General features: G+C 58.0%; 1 protein-coding gene across 1 annotated transcript; it reads left to right on the forward strand.

Moving 5' to 3' along the window:
- The first annotated feature begins 3,266 nt into the window (after positions 1 to 3,266).
- Positions 3,267 to 7,776, forward strand: LOC106854968 (cytochrome P450 1A5). Its single transcript, XM_014879226.2, has 7 exons — positions 3,267 to 3,438; positions 4,030 to 4,896; positions 5,477 to 5,603; positions 6,071 to 6,160; positions 6,248 to 6,371; positions 6,532 to 6,618; positions 7,284 to 7,776. Exons 2-7 carry the CDS (start codon positions 4,042 to 4,044, stop codon positions 7,588 to 7,590), a joined length of 1,590 nt encoding a protein of 529 aa, XP_014734712.2. The 5' UTR covers positions 3,267 to 3,438; positions 4,030 to 4,041; the 3' UTR covers positions 7,591 to 7,776.
- The last annotated feature ends 6,683 nt before the right edge of the window (positions 7,777 to 14,459 follow it).

Below are 14,459 nucleotides of genomic sequence, written 5' to 3' on the forward strand. Positions count from 1 at the left end.
GGGGTTTCGGTGCCGCCCGTGGGTTCCAGCCCGGGGCGGGCATCGCGTGCGAAGAGGGCGGGATGTTTGGGCAAACCCGCACCGCCCCGGTCACTCCAGTCACGCTACTGGCAGGATCTTAAAGGCGCCGGTCCCGCTCCCCGCTGCTCCCCAGGACCCCCCCGGGGGCCGCCCCGCTTGCCCTGCTGTCCCCCAGACCCAGAAAGTTCCATAAACCCGCGCCCACGCCCCCCGGTCCCGGTGCCCGCAGCCCCGGGACATCCACGGTGTCCGGAGCCGCGGGAACAGCGGGAGCGTGGGAAAACCGCCCTGGGCAGAGCGGTGCGGGCAGGAAGCGGGGGGATTGAGGGGTTCAGCCCCCGCGGGGCTCCGAGAACACGCGGGGATGAGCGCGGACCGGTTTAAGGGACCGCGCCGTGCCCATCCCGCCGCCGGTGTGCCCGGCACAGCAGAGCGGGGACCACCGGCTCCGCGCGTTTTCCCCACACCTTACGCTGCGGGACCACCCCACAGCTCCGTAGGGTCCCCGTGGGGACGTGGGTGGCGGAGCAGCCGCGGGGGTCACGGCCCGGGCTGCCCCGGCCCGGTTAAAGATTGTCCAGGTTCGCGTGAGAAGCCGCCGTGCCCTCTGTCACCTCTGTCCCCTGGGGACAGGGCGACCCGAGGGGCGAGGTGTGGCTGGGATGGGGCAGAGGGTGCAGCCGGAGGGAGGGGGACGCGTCGGGGACCGCGATCGGTGTCCGAAGGGGGGCTGGTGCAGAGCTGGCAGCCCCCAGCCCCGGTCCCCGCGGGGTGACAGGCCACGTCCTGCCCTGCAGGGAGGACAAGGGGGACCAGCCCGCTGCCAAAATCTGCCCCCTCCACCCTCATCCGTGTTCCCAGCCCAGCTGCCACGAGGTGGGAGATCGGCCAGGGGGTCCCGCCCTGCCGGGGGGTCCCAGAGGTGGCATTAGGGACATCGCGTGCGAAGGGGCTCCGGCCAGACCCGGGAGGGCCGCCCCGGTCACTCGCAGTCACGCTACGAGTGGGTGGGGGGGAAATGGTTTTTAAAGGACCAGGGCGGTGGCCTCATGTCCAGGAGCCCGGCCCGGGGTCAAGGCGGCGCCGGAGCAGCTCAGGATCAGCTCCCCCCACGGCTGGCTGGAAGTTGGGGAGCTTGTCCCCAGCACGGGGGACAATCGTCGGTGCCAACAGGGGTGCCCTCTGCCACAGGATGCTGCATCGCTCGCGAGGCGACAGCAGTGCCCCTGTCATTTGTGTCCCCTCGACAGGACACGGTCATCCCAACCCTTCTCCCACGAGGAGAGGGAGAGAGGGGAGCACAAAGCGGGGAGGTCCCAGCGCGCCACCTGAAATGTCCCCTCTGCGCCAGGCGACACCGAGCCGTGCCCCGCACCGCAGGGCTGCTGACCACAGATGTCACCAATGTGTCCGGCGGCTGGGGACACTCGTCAGGGAGACCGTAAAGCCCGGCCGAGGATGTCTCTGGCACCGAGGCACCCCCTACAACACCTCCGAGTGTCTGTCGCGGTGTCGCCACGTCCCACCCCGTGTCCCCGCACGGACAGGCTGCACACGCCCGGAGCCGCATCCGTGTGCGGGGGGTGCGAACAAGCTCCGTGTGTGTCCCGCACAGCTCCGGGGTGCCAACATCCCCGTGTCCCGCACAATTCCGTGTCCCTGCGTGCGGGCACCTGCCCATGCCACACACGCCGTGCCACGCGTGCCTGCGGGCACCGTCACCGCCCCGCTCCCGCCTGTCCCCGCACGCACAGCCTGGCACGGCCCATCCCGCGGGATGGTGACCCACGGAGGGGACAGCGAGGCCCAGCAGGGGGTGAGGGCGTGTGGAAGGTGTTTTTGGGGTGTGAGGCTGCCTGGCACGCAAGGCAGCTGCTCTTAACGCTGTTCTCATCAGGAGCACCCTGCCCTCGCAGGGCTTGGCACACCGGGGAGGGGTGGGAAGGGGTGGAAGAGGGTCCTGGGGAGCCTCTCCGGGACTCTCCCCAGCTTCTCCAGAGCTTTGGGATGTGATGCATGAGGAGCGCATCAGCACAAGGTCTGAGAGTCTGAGACGCTGCTGGGGAGGGGTCACACAGCCCCCCCGCCCCAACCCGACCGGGTACATCCATAGGGATGGGAGGTGCTGGCGGGATCCAGCCCTGCTCCTGCAGCCCACCTCCCCAGAAGCGCTCCCAAGGGTCTTGTCGGGGCCGGGAGGGCTGCGGCATTCCCGGGAATTATCAGCAGGAATATTAGCAGCCAGCGTTTTGTAACTGTTCTTGCCAAACATTAATGAACGGCGTCATTGCTATTAACGAGCACGATTAGACCAGATGTTGAAAGCCTTTATTAAATATTAGCTAAGCTTTTACCTGGGCCAAATTCCCTCTGGAATTTTCAAGGATTGAAGGAAACTTAGGGGCCAAACCCCCAAGCTCTGGTTCGTTCCTGCTCATCCCACCCAAACTCCCCTGAATTTTGCCCCGCCTGCACAAGCAGCCTGGCTGGCTCGAGCATTTCCCTGCTGGGTGTCACCCAGGACTTTGTGGGGATGAATTGCCCCAGCCTTGCCCCGTGCTGCCCCTTCACCTCTCCTATCTGCCAGGCTCACCTCCTCCCCTCTGCCCCGCCACTCCTCCTCCTCCTCGCTGCCTGTTTGCCCCGGAGGAGCCGGGGGAAGCGAGCCAGCCGTCTTCTCACGCAAACCTGGCCAATCGTTAACTTGAGCCTGGCTCTGCTCCTGGCCTGGATGATCCCGCTGCCACCGCTCCCGGGACAGCGGAACTGCCGGGTGATTCCCCAGGGATGGATGGGGAGAGGGCTGTGGATGCCTTGCCACAAACGCGTCCCCTCACACACACCCCGTAGCTCCCAGCACCTCCATAGTGGCCATGAAGGTGACAGCCCTCTCTGGCTGCTGGGAACAGCCTGACCAGGCCAGAAAAGTTTTTTTTTGGAAAATGCTGGCACCCACATTCCATAGGCAAGCGATGCTTACAGCATATCCTACATCCTCCCCAAGGCAAGACTTAGGGACCCCCTTCTTCCTCCTTGTCCTAGGGACCCTCTTCTGCCTCCCCAGAGCAGCTCCGGGACCCTGGCCAGGAGGAGATGTCACCATTCGTGACCCAGATCCTGCTGGAGGCCAGCAAGATTCTTCCCTTTCTTTTTGGACGGGCTCCAGCCATGTTTGGGTCCGTTTGTTAATGGGTAGCCACCCCCAAGGTCTTTCGCAGCATAAATACAGAGCGGGACAGTGAGGGAAGAGCTCAGAGAGCCACTGGACTTCCAGGTGGCAGGAGAAGAAGGACCAGACAGAGAAGAACCAGGTGACAGGAGAAGAAGACTGAGAGGACAGAGGAAGATTCTTCCCTGCTCCCGGTGCCAATCTCTGCTGCGAGCTCCAGGCTGTAAAACCATCCCAAGGATCTGCAGGTAGGAGACAGCCTGTGTGTTTAGAGGGAGGTTGAACATGGATATAGGATCAGGAAGGCCAGTTTTGGGTGGCCCTGCTCACACCCTGTGTGTGTTCTCACGGAGCAGCCCTGTGGCATCCCCGCTCCCCAAGTCCCCCAGGATTGTGGACATCAGGTCCATCCTCCTGGCTCGAACTCCTGATGGCTCTGGTAGTCCTGGATCCCCATGCACGGAGGAGCTGCTGTTCCTCTCCTCCCGCTTCCCTGGGGATGCTGAGCTGCAGTTTTCCGTGCCTTGTTTTACGAGACTGTCTTCTTCCCCGGGCAGGAGCCATGGCTGTGCCAGTGGGGATTGGGTTTTCTGTGGGGAAAGGGGTGTCACTGAAGGCTCAGGAACTTGAGGATCCCCTTAAGGGACCGGCGGGTGCGTTTGGAGCCTTCGCAGGTCTCCAGCTTGTGCCGCTGGAAACCCCCAGTGCCGCGGGGCAGCTCCGTGTCCCGAGCTGGTTGATGGGCTGTCGCTGCCTGTGGTTCCCAGGCTCAGGAAGAGCGCAGCGCTCAGCCCCTCGCTGATCGCGGCTCTTCCCCTCGCTTCCCTTCTCTCCTTTAGTGCCTGTCCGTGATGCTGAAGGCTGCCATGGGGCTGCTGGAGAGCCTCGGTGCGGTGTCGGCCACCGAAGTGCTGCTGGTGGCCGCGGCGTTTTGCCTGGTGTCGGTGGTGCTGCAGTGGCTGCAGCAGCAGCAGCCCGTGCCCTCGGGGCTGCGGAGGCCGCCGGGCCCGCGGGGTTATCCCGTGCTGGGGAACGTGCTGGAGCTGCGCAAGGACACGCACCTGGCGCTGACGCGGCTGAGCCGGCGCTACGGGGACGTGATGCAGGTGCGCATCGGCACCCGGCCCGTGCTGGTGCTCAGCGGGCTGGACACCATCAGGCAAGCGCTGGTCAAGCAAGGAGAGGACTTCATGGGGCGCCCCGACCTCTACAGTTTCCGCTTTATCACGGATGGGCAGAGCTTGACGTTCGGCCCCGACTCCGGGGAGGTGTGGAAGGCTCGCAGGAAGCTGGCCCAGAGTGCCCTGAAGAACTTCTCGGTGGCCCCCAGCCCCACTTCATCCTCCAGCTGCCTGCTGGAGGAGCACGTGTCGCAGGAGGCCGAGTACCTGGTCAGCAAATTCCTGCAGCTGATGGAGGAGAAGAAGAGGTTTGAGCCCCACCGGTACCTGGTGGTGTCGGTGGCCAATGTCATCTGTGCCATGTGCTTCGGCAGGCGCTACGAGCACGAGGACCAGGAGCTGCTCAGCCTGGTGAATTCAGCTAAGGAATTCACTGACGTGGCTGCTGCTGGCAACCCCGCTGACTTCATCCCCCTGCTGCGGTACCTCCCCAGCCGCAGCATGAAATTGTTTCTAGATTTCAACAAGTACCTCCTCAACTTCCTGCAGAAGAGGGTCAAGGAGCACTACGATACTTACGACGAGGTAAGAGCTTCCAGGTGTCTCATCTGCCCTCCTCCCCTCTCTGTCAGCACGGTGTTTTTGTCCTGGCAGCCCTGCAGCAATGGCCATCGTCCCTCCCCCGTCCTCCTTCTCACAGAATCATAGAATATCAGAGAATCATGGAATATCCTGAGCTGGCTCACACATGGATCGTCCAGTCCAGCTCCCGGCCATGCACACACACTCCAACACTCCCACCCTGTCCATCCCTGGCAGCGCTGTCCAAACTCCCCTGGATCTCTGGCAGCCTCGGGGCTGTGCCCGTTCCCTGGGGAGCCTGGGCAGTGCCCAGCACCCTCTGGGGGAGGAACCTTTTCCTGAACCTCCCCAGACTCCTCTTCTTGAGCCTCTCAGCGTCTCCTCCATTCCCTGTGTGCTGTGGCCACTCTGGTGGTTGAACATCTGCTCTGTGCTCGGGTTCCTCGGAGAGCCCTCTCCTTGTTTTTTTCCATAGGGACCTCGGGAGCTGCGGGATGATGCTCCTCAGAGCCCGTGGGGCTGCTCAGGAGCACCCACCCCTCTGCCAGTCCTGCTCCATGCCCTTTTCTCCCCTTCCTCTCAGAACAACATCCGGGACATCACGGACTCCCTCATTGACCAGTGCCTGGACAAAAAACTGGGAACCAGCACGGCCGCACAGATCCCCAAGCAGAAGATCGTCAACCTCGTGAACGACCTCTTTGGAGCAGGTATCCTCTCCCACCTTTCCTCAGCTGTGGCTGAGGGATGCTCTCAGATTTTCTCCAGCTCCTCCTGTCTGACCCTTCCTTGTCCAACACCAGGCAGACAGTTTGAGTTTGCTCTCCTGCTCACTGGATCTTCCAGGGATACCTCTAGAGACCAGTCTGGAGAAGTGAAGGGCATGGGTTATAGCTCAGCCAGGGTGGCTTTTCCTGGCTGAGGGAGATGTCTATGGGCTGATTCATCTTTCTGTGGAAATTCCCCCAATTCTGGAGAAGTTGTACAAACCTGACACAAGCCAGCAGCGGGACAGGCTGAGAGTGCAGGATATTTTAGCAAAGTTTATTATGGGAGAATAAAGCCCTGAGCCTTGCTGTGTGTCCAGGTTGTCCCCCACCTCCTGAGCCACCCCAGACTGTCCCGTGTGATGGTCAGGGTGGGTGCTGTGCTGAGCTCACCCATCCTCTTTGCCCAGGCTTCGACACCGTAACCACAGCCCTGTCCTGGAGCCTCATGTACCTTGTGAAGTACCCCAACACCCAGAAGAGGATCCATGAAGAACTCGGTGAGTCCATGAACCACATTCCTAGAGGGCCAAAATCCCTCTGGTCAGCCCTGAGGGTCAGCTCTGATCCTGATCCACCTCCCCCAGACCGGGTCATCGGGCAGGAGAGGCGGCCACGGCTGTCGGACCAGGGCACTCTGCCCTACACGGAATCCTTCATCCTGGAGATGTTCAGGCATTCCTCCTTCGTGCCCTTGGCCGTCCCACACAGGTACTGGGTGGCAGAGGTGATGAGGTGGCCTTGTGGCACTCACAGAGGACACAACTGCCCCCACAAAAGCACCCCTTTGGGTCACACCCTGCAGGACAGTCCCCTGAGGGTGCAGAAGAACCTTTGGGCTTGCCCAACTCTCCATCTTTTCTCTTCCCAGCACGACCAAGGACACGGTGTTGAACGGCTACTACATCCCAAAGGATTGCTGCGTGTTCATCAACCAGTGGCAGGTGAACCACGATGAGTAAGTACCTTGTGAGGCACAAATCCTCCTGTGGTGACAAACAGGACCCTCCTGCAGTGACAAACAGGACTCCTCATGCAGTGACAAACAGGTCCCCTCCTGCAGTGACAAACAGGTCCCTTCATGCAGTGACAAACAGGACTCCTCATGCAGTGACAAACAGGACTCCTCATGCAGTGACAAACAGGACTCTTCATGCAGTGACAAACAGGACTCTTCATGCAGTGACAAACAGGACCCTCCTGCAGTGACAAACAGGTCCCTTCATGCAGTGACAAACAGGACTCCTCATGCAGTGACAAACAGGACTCCTCATGCAGTGACAAACAGGACTCTTCATGCAGTGACAAACAGGACTCCTCATGCAGTGACAAACAGGACCCTCCTGCAGTGACAAACAGGACATTTCATGCAGTGACAAACAGGACTCTTCATGCAGTGACAAACAGGACCCTCCTGCAGTGACAAACAGGACATTTCATGCAGTGACAAACAGGACTCTTCATGCAGTGACAAAGAGGTCCCCTCCTGCAGTGACAAACAGGTCCCCTCCTGGAACAGCAAACCACCAGGGATGTTCTTCCTGACAGCTCCCACCTTCCAGTATTTCCATGACATCCATGACCAGGAGAACCCGTCCCAACACGTGATGTTCTCCCTTCCAGGAAGCTTTGGAAGGACCCAGAATCCTTTAACCCCGAGCGTTTCCTCAGCGCTGACGGGACCAGAGTGAACAAAGACGACGGGGAGAAGGTGCTGATATTCGGCCTGGGCAAGAGGAGGTGCATTGGGGAGCACATTGCCAGGGCACAGGTGTTCCTGTTCCTGGCCACGCTGCTCCAGCAGCTGGAGTTCAGTGTCTGCCAGGGCGGCAGTCTGGACATGACCCCTCTGTACGGATTGTCCCTGAAGCACAGGAGGTGTGAGCACTTCCAGGTCAGGCAGCGCTTCCCCACGAAGGGCAGGAGCTGAGCTGGAGCAGACTTCTCCTGCAAGAGTGTCCTTGTAGCACAGCTGGGTCTGGAACAGCTCTGTGGAGTGGTGGGATAAACTGAAACCATCGGGATTCTTGTTTTATCTGCTTTTTTTTGTAGCAGTTGTTGCCTGTTTTGTTTCCTGGGGTTGGATATTCCATTAAATGTTGGCTATTCCACCACATCCAGTCTTGGACTGTCTCCCTTTGGAATGGCTCTCTGATAAATGCAGGACAGCCAACCCATGCCATAACCCCACAGCCCCCATGGGTGCTTGAGAATTACAGACTTAGAGAATTGTTCAGCTTGGAAAAGGCTTTAATATCATCGAGCCCAGCAGTGCCAAGGCCACCACTAACCCGTGTCCCCACGTGCCACATGTTTTAACACCCCCAGGGAAGGTGACTCCACCACTGGCCACCTTTATGGTGAAGAAATTTTCCCAATATCCAAACCTCCCCTAGTGCAACTTGAGCCTTCATCCACCTCCTCCACCATGGTCAGCAGTGAAGGACACAGTGGAGGGCCCGAAGGAAACAAGGAAGGACACAAGGAGGGACACAGTTAAGGACACAAGGAAAGACACAAGGAAGGACACGAGGGACAAAAGGAAGGACACAAGGAAGGACAAGGAAGGACACAAGGGAGGACAAGGAAGGACACCTGCAGCCTGGCTGCTGAGAAAGCCGAGCTGCTGCTGTTCCAGGCTGGAACAAAGGTGTTTTCACGGCAGGAAGAGAATGAGACCCAGGAATTGCACCAGATCAAACCCAAGAGTTTACTTTGGCTGCCAGTCAACCCATGCCAGCAGAGCCAGATGCCTCCTTGTCCCCAGCTTGCACGCAAAGCCACCCCAGCCAGCCCCCCCAGCTGGCAGCGATGACGGGGGGCACAAGCACAACCCCAGTGCTGTGCTCCTGCACCCATTCCAGGATTCTGCCCCCCCAGCCCCAGCCCCCGAGCAGCAGGGCTCCAGCCAGAGCTCCTGCCATGTCCAAATGCCAATCACTCATCAGGCATTGCACAAAAGCTTCCCAGAAGAGGCAGAAATGAAAGCGTGGTGGGGAAGATGATTGCCAAAGACTTCGGGGAGATCCTGGCTTGTCCAGACTTGCCAAACCCAGCCTGGGGGCAAAGGAGGGACTCTGTGTGTCCAGGCCCTGCCTGGTCACCAGTTTGTGGTGGAGCACCGAGATGACACAGCCTCAAATCCACCCAAATTCTTTGAGCCAACACAAGCAGCTGTTGGTGTCACACCGGCTTTGTTTTTTCTGCTTAATATCATAATCCCAATATCGTAGGAAAAACACTGGAGGGAAAGGTTCCAAACCTGCTGCAGGCAATCAGAAGCCTTGGGAAAAAAAGTGGAAGGATGTTTTAGGACAACCCATGAGCTTCACCAGCCAAATAACAGCTCCACCAACTACAACAAGGACACCAGAGTCCCAAACCCACTTCCCACAAGAGATATCCCAAAACCTGCTGCAGGGGAAGGTGGGACCAACCACTGGAGGTACATTCAGGTGACTCAGAAGAGCAGCGAGGCTGCTGGGGACTCACTGGTGCCCTGATGTCCCCGTGGGGTGGACTTGGCCCCGTGGGGACAGGAGATGCTGTGTGGGATCACCCACCTGGCTTGCTGCAGTCACTGTGTCACTCCCATGCCCAAAGGCTGGCTGAGTGTGCTGATAAGGCTGCAATAACCAGGAGCAGATAGAAGGAACAGAGGGATTTTTTTTTTCCCCCCCACTTTGCAGATGAGAGTTTTACAGCCCCAGGGCAGATAAGCAGCTTAACATTAACATCAGTGGTGTGGAACAGCCTCTGCTGGTGGAAGGGTCCCCCAGATCCACACGTGGAGGACTGAAGGAGTCACCCCCTGTCAGGATGGAGCAGGGGAAGGGAAGAGGCAAATTATCCTTCCCTTCTCTTCAGGAGGCAAAGCAGTCACTTTATAATTAATTCCCTGTTGGATCCCAGAAATGTGGGATTTTTGAGCTTTCTGTGCTTTCTGGCACTGACCCCCTGGAGAACACTGCTTTGGACCTGAGGCCTTGGAGAAGGCTCCAAATTTGAGTGATGGAGTTAAAATCACGAGTGTGTAGTTAAATAGAAATGTGTGATTTCACATGGTGAAGGGTTTTAAATTTGAGATTTTTATAATATAGGAATAGGTATGGGACAAGATGCAGGATTTTGGGTGGTGTCTCCTTTCTTTCTTCTCCATGATTTCAGGCAGTAGTTTCTGGTTGGACAGTGAGTGCTGCACTGAGGGTCATGGGACTTTGGTTATTGGGTCAAAAGTATCAATAATATAGGTGTTAATTCTCTATTGGACTGTTTAGCTTTAAGAAACCTCGTAGCAGCTGCATCTCTCTCTATTTTACTCTCTTCTAGCTGGTGGCTGGAAGTGTTACTGAACTTTCTGTATTTTAAATAAGATTTAATAAACAACCAAGCCCAAATACAAAAAAAAATCATCTCCTTCATGTTTTTTAATCCTGGCTCTGAGTGAAGACAGAAAAAACTGCAGACAAGTCACGAATTAAGTGGTGCAGACACCACCTTTACAACTCCCTGCCTACATTTAGCAGCTCTCCCTCTCCTGGTGCCAATGGAACCCTCCTGGGGAGCTGTGGGACACCTTCCCAAGCATTCTGCAAAGGCAGGAGAGACCTTGGTGTGAAACCCCTGCATGCTCACATCTCCTTGGACATCCCATCCAACAGGCCAGACCCCAGGTGAGGCTCCAGGAGTTTTCCTGCTGGGGTCTATAAAATCACAGAATGGAATCTCCTGAGCTGGAAGACACCCCAAAGATCGTCAATCTAGCCCCTGGCCCTGCACAGACCCCCCAGCAATCCCACTCTGTGCCTCAGAGAGTTGTCCAAACACTCCTGGAGCTCTGGCAGCTTTGGGGCCGTGCCCATTCCCTGCTCACCACCCTCTGGATGAGGAGCCTTCTCCTGGTATCCAGCCTGAACCTCCATTTCCATCACCACTGCTCAGTAACTCACAGCAGGCAAGAGGCTCCATCTTCCCTATCTGTGCCTGCCCCTAATGACCTTCCTCAATTAAACCCTCCAATTACTCCCCGGGCAGCCTGTGAGCACCATGGTTCCCGTACTGGAATCAGGGTGGTGATGATAAGCCAGGGAAGCTTTGATCACTCCATGGAAAATTGCTTGTATGGTTGGTTTTAAAATGAGTCATGAGTGCAGCCATGGCAGCAGGGCTCCAGCTGGGTTCCAGCTCCCCTTCCAAATGCTCCCAGCACCCTCATTCCTGCAGGAAAAGCTCTGGGCACACACAGACTTCTCCCTCTGGCTGAGACACTTGCCTGCTGCCAGCTCTAGGGCTGGTGGCATCTCCTCGCTGGGAAAGTCAGTCCCTAGCCCCAAAATGGGCCAGAACAGCCACTTGTGACTCTCCAGGATGGAAGAGAGGAGTTGCTTTAGCACCCAATGGCCCTCCCTATTAAAAGCGAACCCGGCATTTCTAATTTCTGTCCTTTGGCTGTTCGGGACCTGTTATCAGGAGTCATCTCCCCGTGGGTATTAATGCTTCTGTGTGTCACTTTTGCTGTTTGTCCCCAGCACTGGTGACAGAAGAAAACCCCCCCAACACCACCTTTCTCTTTGCATCTCCACAGGGACATAGTTGGGCTCTGAATTCCACACTGGTTTCTGGGGGGAAAAAAAATTCTGTGCTCAGCCTCCATGAGCAGCTTCTGGGGTGCTGGAGCCGGTGGGTGAGGAAGATGCTGGTTCTCCAATCCATCCAGAGCAGAGCTGGATCCAAGGGAGCTGGGCACATTAAACCTGGCACATGGCTCTGCTCTGGTGGCACTCCCAAATCAACACGAACCCTTCTTCTTCCTGCCACCCTGCCCTCCTCTCCCTCCTCCTGGTGGCAAGGAGGCTGTGTCTGGGCTGATCGATCGCCCTGTGCCATCAGAGGTACAATGTACCTATGAATCAGAGGGCAGGAAAGAGGGCAAGGATGGAGTTTGTCCCCAGGCTGAGAAGGGAACTGCAGAGATGCGGAGATAGCTCCTCTCTGCACGCAAAGCCCTGCTCAGGAAAAGCTCCAGGAGTTCCCTCAAAGCTGGCTGAGCACCCACCCTGGCAGCATTTTCCATGGGCTGAGAGATGGGAGCATCAGGGGACACCAGGTCCCACAAGCACCGGCAGTGTGAGCCCAGAGCCTCTGGGATGGTGGATGCTCCTCAAACTCCGCCTTGGCTGCAGGATGGAGAGCTGGGATGCATTCAGTGCTGGCTGTCCCCTGGATGTCCCCAAGGCTGGCCCTGGTGGCAGAGTAGCAGTGGGAGGTGGGGTCACACAGAGGGACATGTCCCCACCACAAGAGGTCCCAGTGGTCTGCCCCACTCTCGCACCCCCAAAATCGCCCCCCTGAACCCCAGCAGGGTGGGTAGAGCAGGGCTGGTGCTGTCAGGGTGGGGGACACAGGCAGAGCCGAAGGTGAAAAGCCACCTGCTGAGAGCCAGCGTCCCCATCCCGCTCCACTTCAATTAAAAACATCCTGGGAACTGCCCGGGAGAGCCCTGACATGAGGCTGACCCCACAGCAGAGCGGGGTTTGGGGTTTGGAGAGACCCCCCGAGAAGCAGAACTGGGATGGAGGGAGCAGGATCCTAACTCACTGAAGCGCTGTTGTCCGCTCCCGCTGGCATCCGCGACGTGAACGCCCTCCGGTGGCACCGGTGGCACCTGTGACACGGCTCCGCCAGCGCCGGTGGCACCGCGGAGCGCCGGTTTCACCGCGGGGAGGAACATTTGGGGAGTGGGGGGGAATCTGTCCGCATCCCCCAGAGCCCTGCGGGGACAGAACCGGCCAAACCCGGCTCCCTTCGGGGCTCTTCCAGCTGGAAGGTGAATTCTCCCGGCTGGAATGAGCTGCGAGCTGTCACGCTGGCTTTTCTCTGCTGTTCCCAGCCACCGCCTGCGATTCCTGCGCTTCCCTTTCCCTGCCCACCCTTCTCATCCCTCCGGGGCTCCCAGCTCCACCGGGACTGACCCAGCCGAGCAGCCGGGGATGCAGGGAAGCGGCAGAGAGACGGGGCAGGCGATTTTCCATCCTTCGCTCCTCCGGGATTTCACCCTCAGCTCCTCCTCCGCTGCATTTCCCCCCCGTTTTCTTTCTTTTCCCTTTCCCAGCCGGCTGAAGGGCCCCCTCTCCTGGTGCAAGGCGGGGAGATGTCCATCCCTGCCTCGCTGGCCGTGCATCCATCCTTCCCTTCCAGCCACAAAACCAAGGCCTTTCCAGGGAAAAAAATCCCAGTCGGGACATGGCAGCAGGATTCTCCCCTGACGGACCGAATCCCCGCATCGTCCTTCCAGCCGCCCCTGCGGATGCTGATGGTCTTGGGGCTTCAGGGGGAACAAGAAACACCCATGGCAGAGAATTTCCCTGTTCCTAGGTCAGGCGGACCGGGAATACCCGGGACTGGGAATGATTCCCCACCAAGCTCCGTCCTTGCCTGGTTTTTCCCCCACCAGCCTCTTGTCCAGCTCCTCGCTCCAGCGGTGCTGAGGGTTTGTTTGTGGAATTTTAGTTCACCCCAAAAACGCTGTGGGCGAGCAGGGCCGGGTGGGGCCACCGGGGTTGGCTCGGTGACCACCAAATCTGCTGCTTTCAGTTCCTCCAGAAGGAGCCTGGCAGAGGATGAGCCCCTTCCATGAGGCCAAAGGAACATTCCAGACCCCGGTGGGGACGTCAGGGACTGCCTGACCCCAAAACGCGTCCCTGGATCTTTGGAGCAAGGATGTGCTTCCTAAAAATGAGCCGGGCTTTGCATCCCACTCTGGGATCTCCCTGGTTCTGCACCCTGACTTTCCCTGTCCCCTGCGGTCCTTTTGTCCCCATGAAATCAAGGAATGGGTTGATTGGAAGGTACCCTAAACGTCACCTATTAATTCAATTTATTCTATATTATGATGTCATATCATATCGTTATATGATGACATTATGTGATGTTATGCTCTCTGATACGTTTATGTGATGACGCGCTATATATTATTAGTTATTTGAGCAATTTTATGGCATTATTGTTATTATTATTAATGTTAATAGTACAGATAATAATATCCTCTAGATCCACAGAATCAGGGAATGGGCTAGGTTGGAAAGGACCTTAAATATATATTCTATTCTATTCTATTCTATTCTATTCTATTCTATTCTATTCTATTCTATTCTATTCTATTCTATTCTATTCTATTCTATTCTTCATTGCCATTTGGCCATTTTATCGTTATTTACTATAGGCTCTGTAACTATTTTTATTATTATATTGGCATTTTAGCATCATTTCAGTACTACTTTGCACCCATGTGAGCACACACCGGGCAGGAACCGGGGGTCAGTCCCGGTCCCTGTGCTGCTCCCGGTGCGGGTCCCGTTGCCGCTGGGTGTTCCGTTCCCGGTGGCGGTGCGGGCCCGGCTCCCGCTGCCGCTCCCGTTTCTGTTCCCGTGCGGGTCCTGGTGCGTGTCCCATTCCCGGTGCGTGTCCCGTTCCCGGTGCGTGTCCCGTTCCCGATGCGTGTCCCGTTCCCGGTGCGTGTCCCGTTCCTGATGCGTATCCCGTTCCCGGTGCGATTCCCGTTCGCGGTGCGTGTCCAGCTGTTCCCGCTTTCCCTGCTGCCTCCGCCGTTCCCGCCGTTCTCGCTGTCCCCGCTGTGCCCCCGTCCCATTGCCCCCGCTGTCCCCCTTATCCCCGCTGCCTCCGCCGTCCCCGCTGTCGCCTTGTCCCAGCCGTTCCCATTATCCCCGCCGTTCCCGTTATCCCCGCTGTCCCCCCTGTCATCCCCGTTATCCCCGCTGTCCGCACTGTCCCCGCTGTCCC

The sequence above is a fragment of the Sturnus vulgaris genome, chromosome 13 (genome assembly GCF_052056855.1).
Source record: "Sturnus vulgaris isolate bStuVul1 chromosome 13, bStuVul1.hap1, whole genome shotgun sequence".
Lineage (NCBI taxonomy): Eukaryota > Metazoa > Chordata > Aves > Passeriformes > Sturnidae > Sturnus > Sturnus vulgaris.

What these genes read in the sequence shown, in the direction of transcription:
- LOC106854968 (XM_014879226.2), top strand. Translation starts at nt 4,042, where the DNA reads ATGCTGAAGGCTGCCATGGGGCTGCTGGAGAGCCTCGGTGCGGTGTCG. An exon ending in CCCTTGGCCGTCCCACACAG is followed by an intron (nt 6,372 to 6,531) that starts GTACTGGGTGGC and finishes TTCTCTTCCCAG; the next exon opens with CACGACCAAGGACACGGTGT. An exon ending in TGGCAGGTGAACCACGATGA is followed by an intron (nt 6,619 to 7,283) that starts GTAAGTACCTTG and finishes TCTCCCTTCCAG; the next exon opens with GAAGCTTTGGAAGGACCCAG.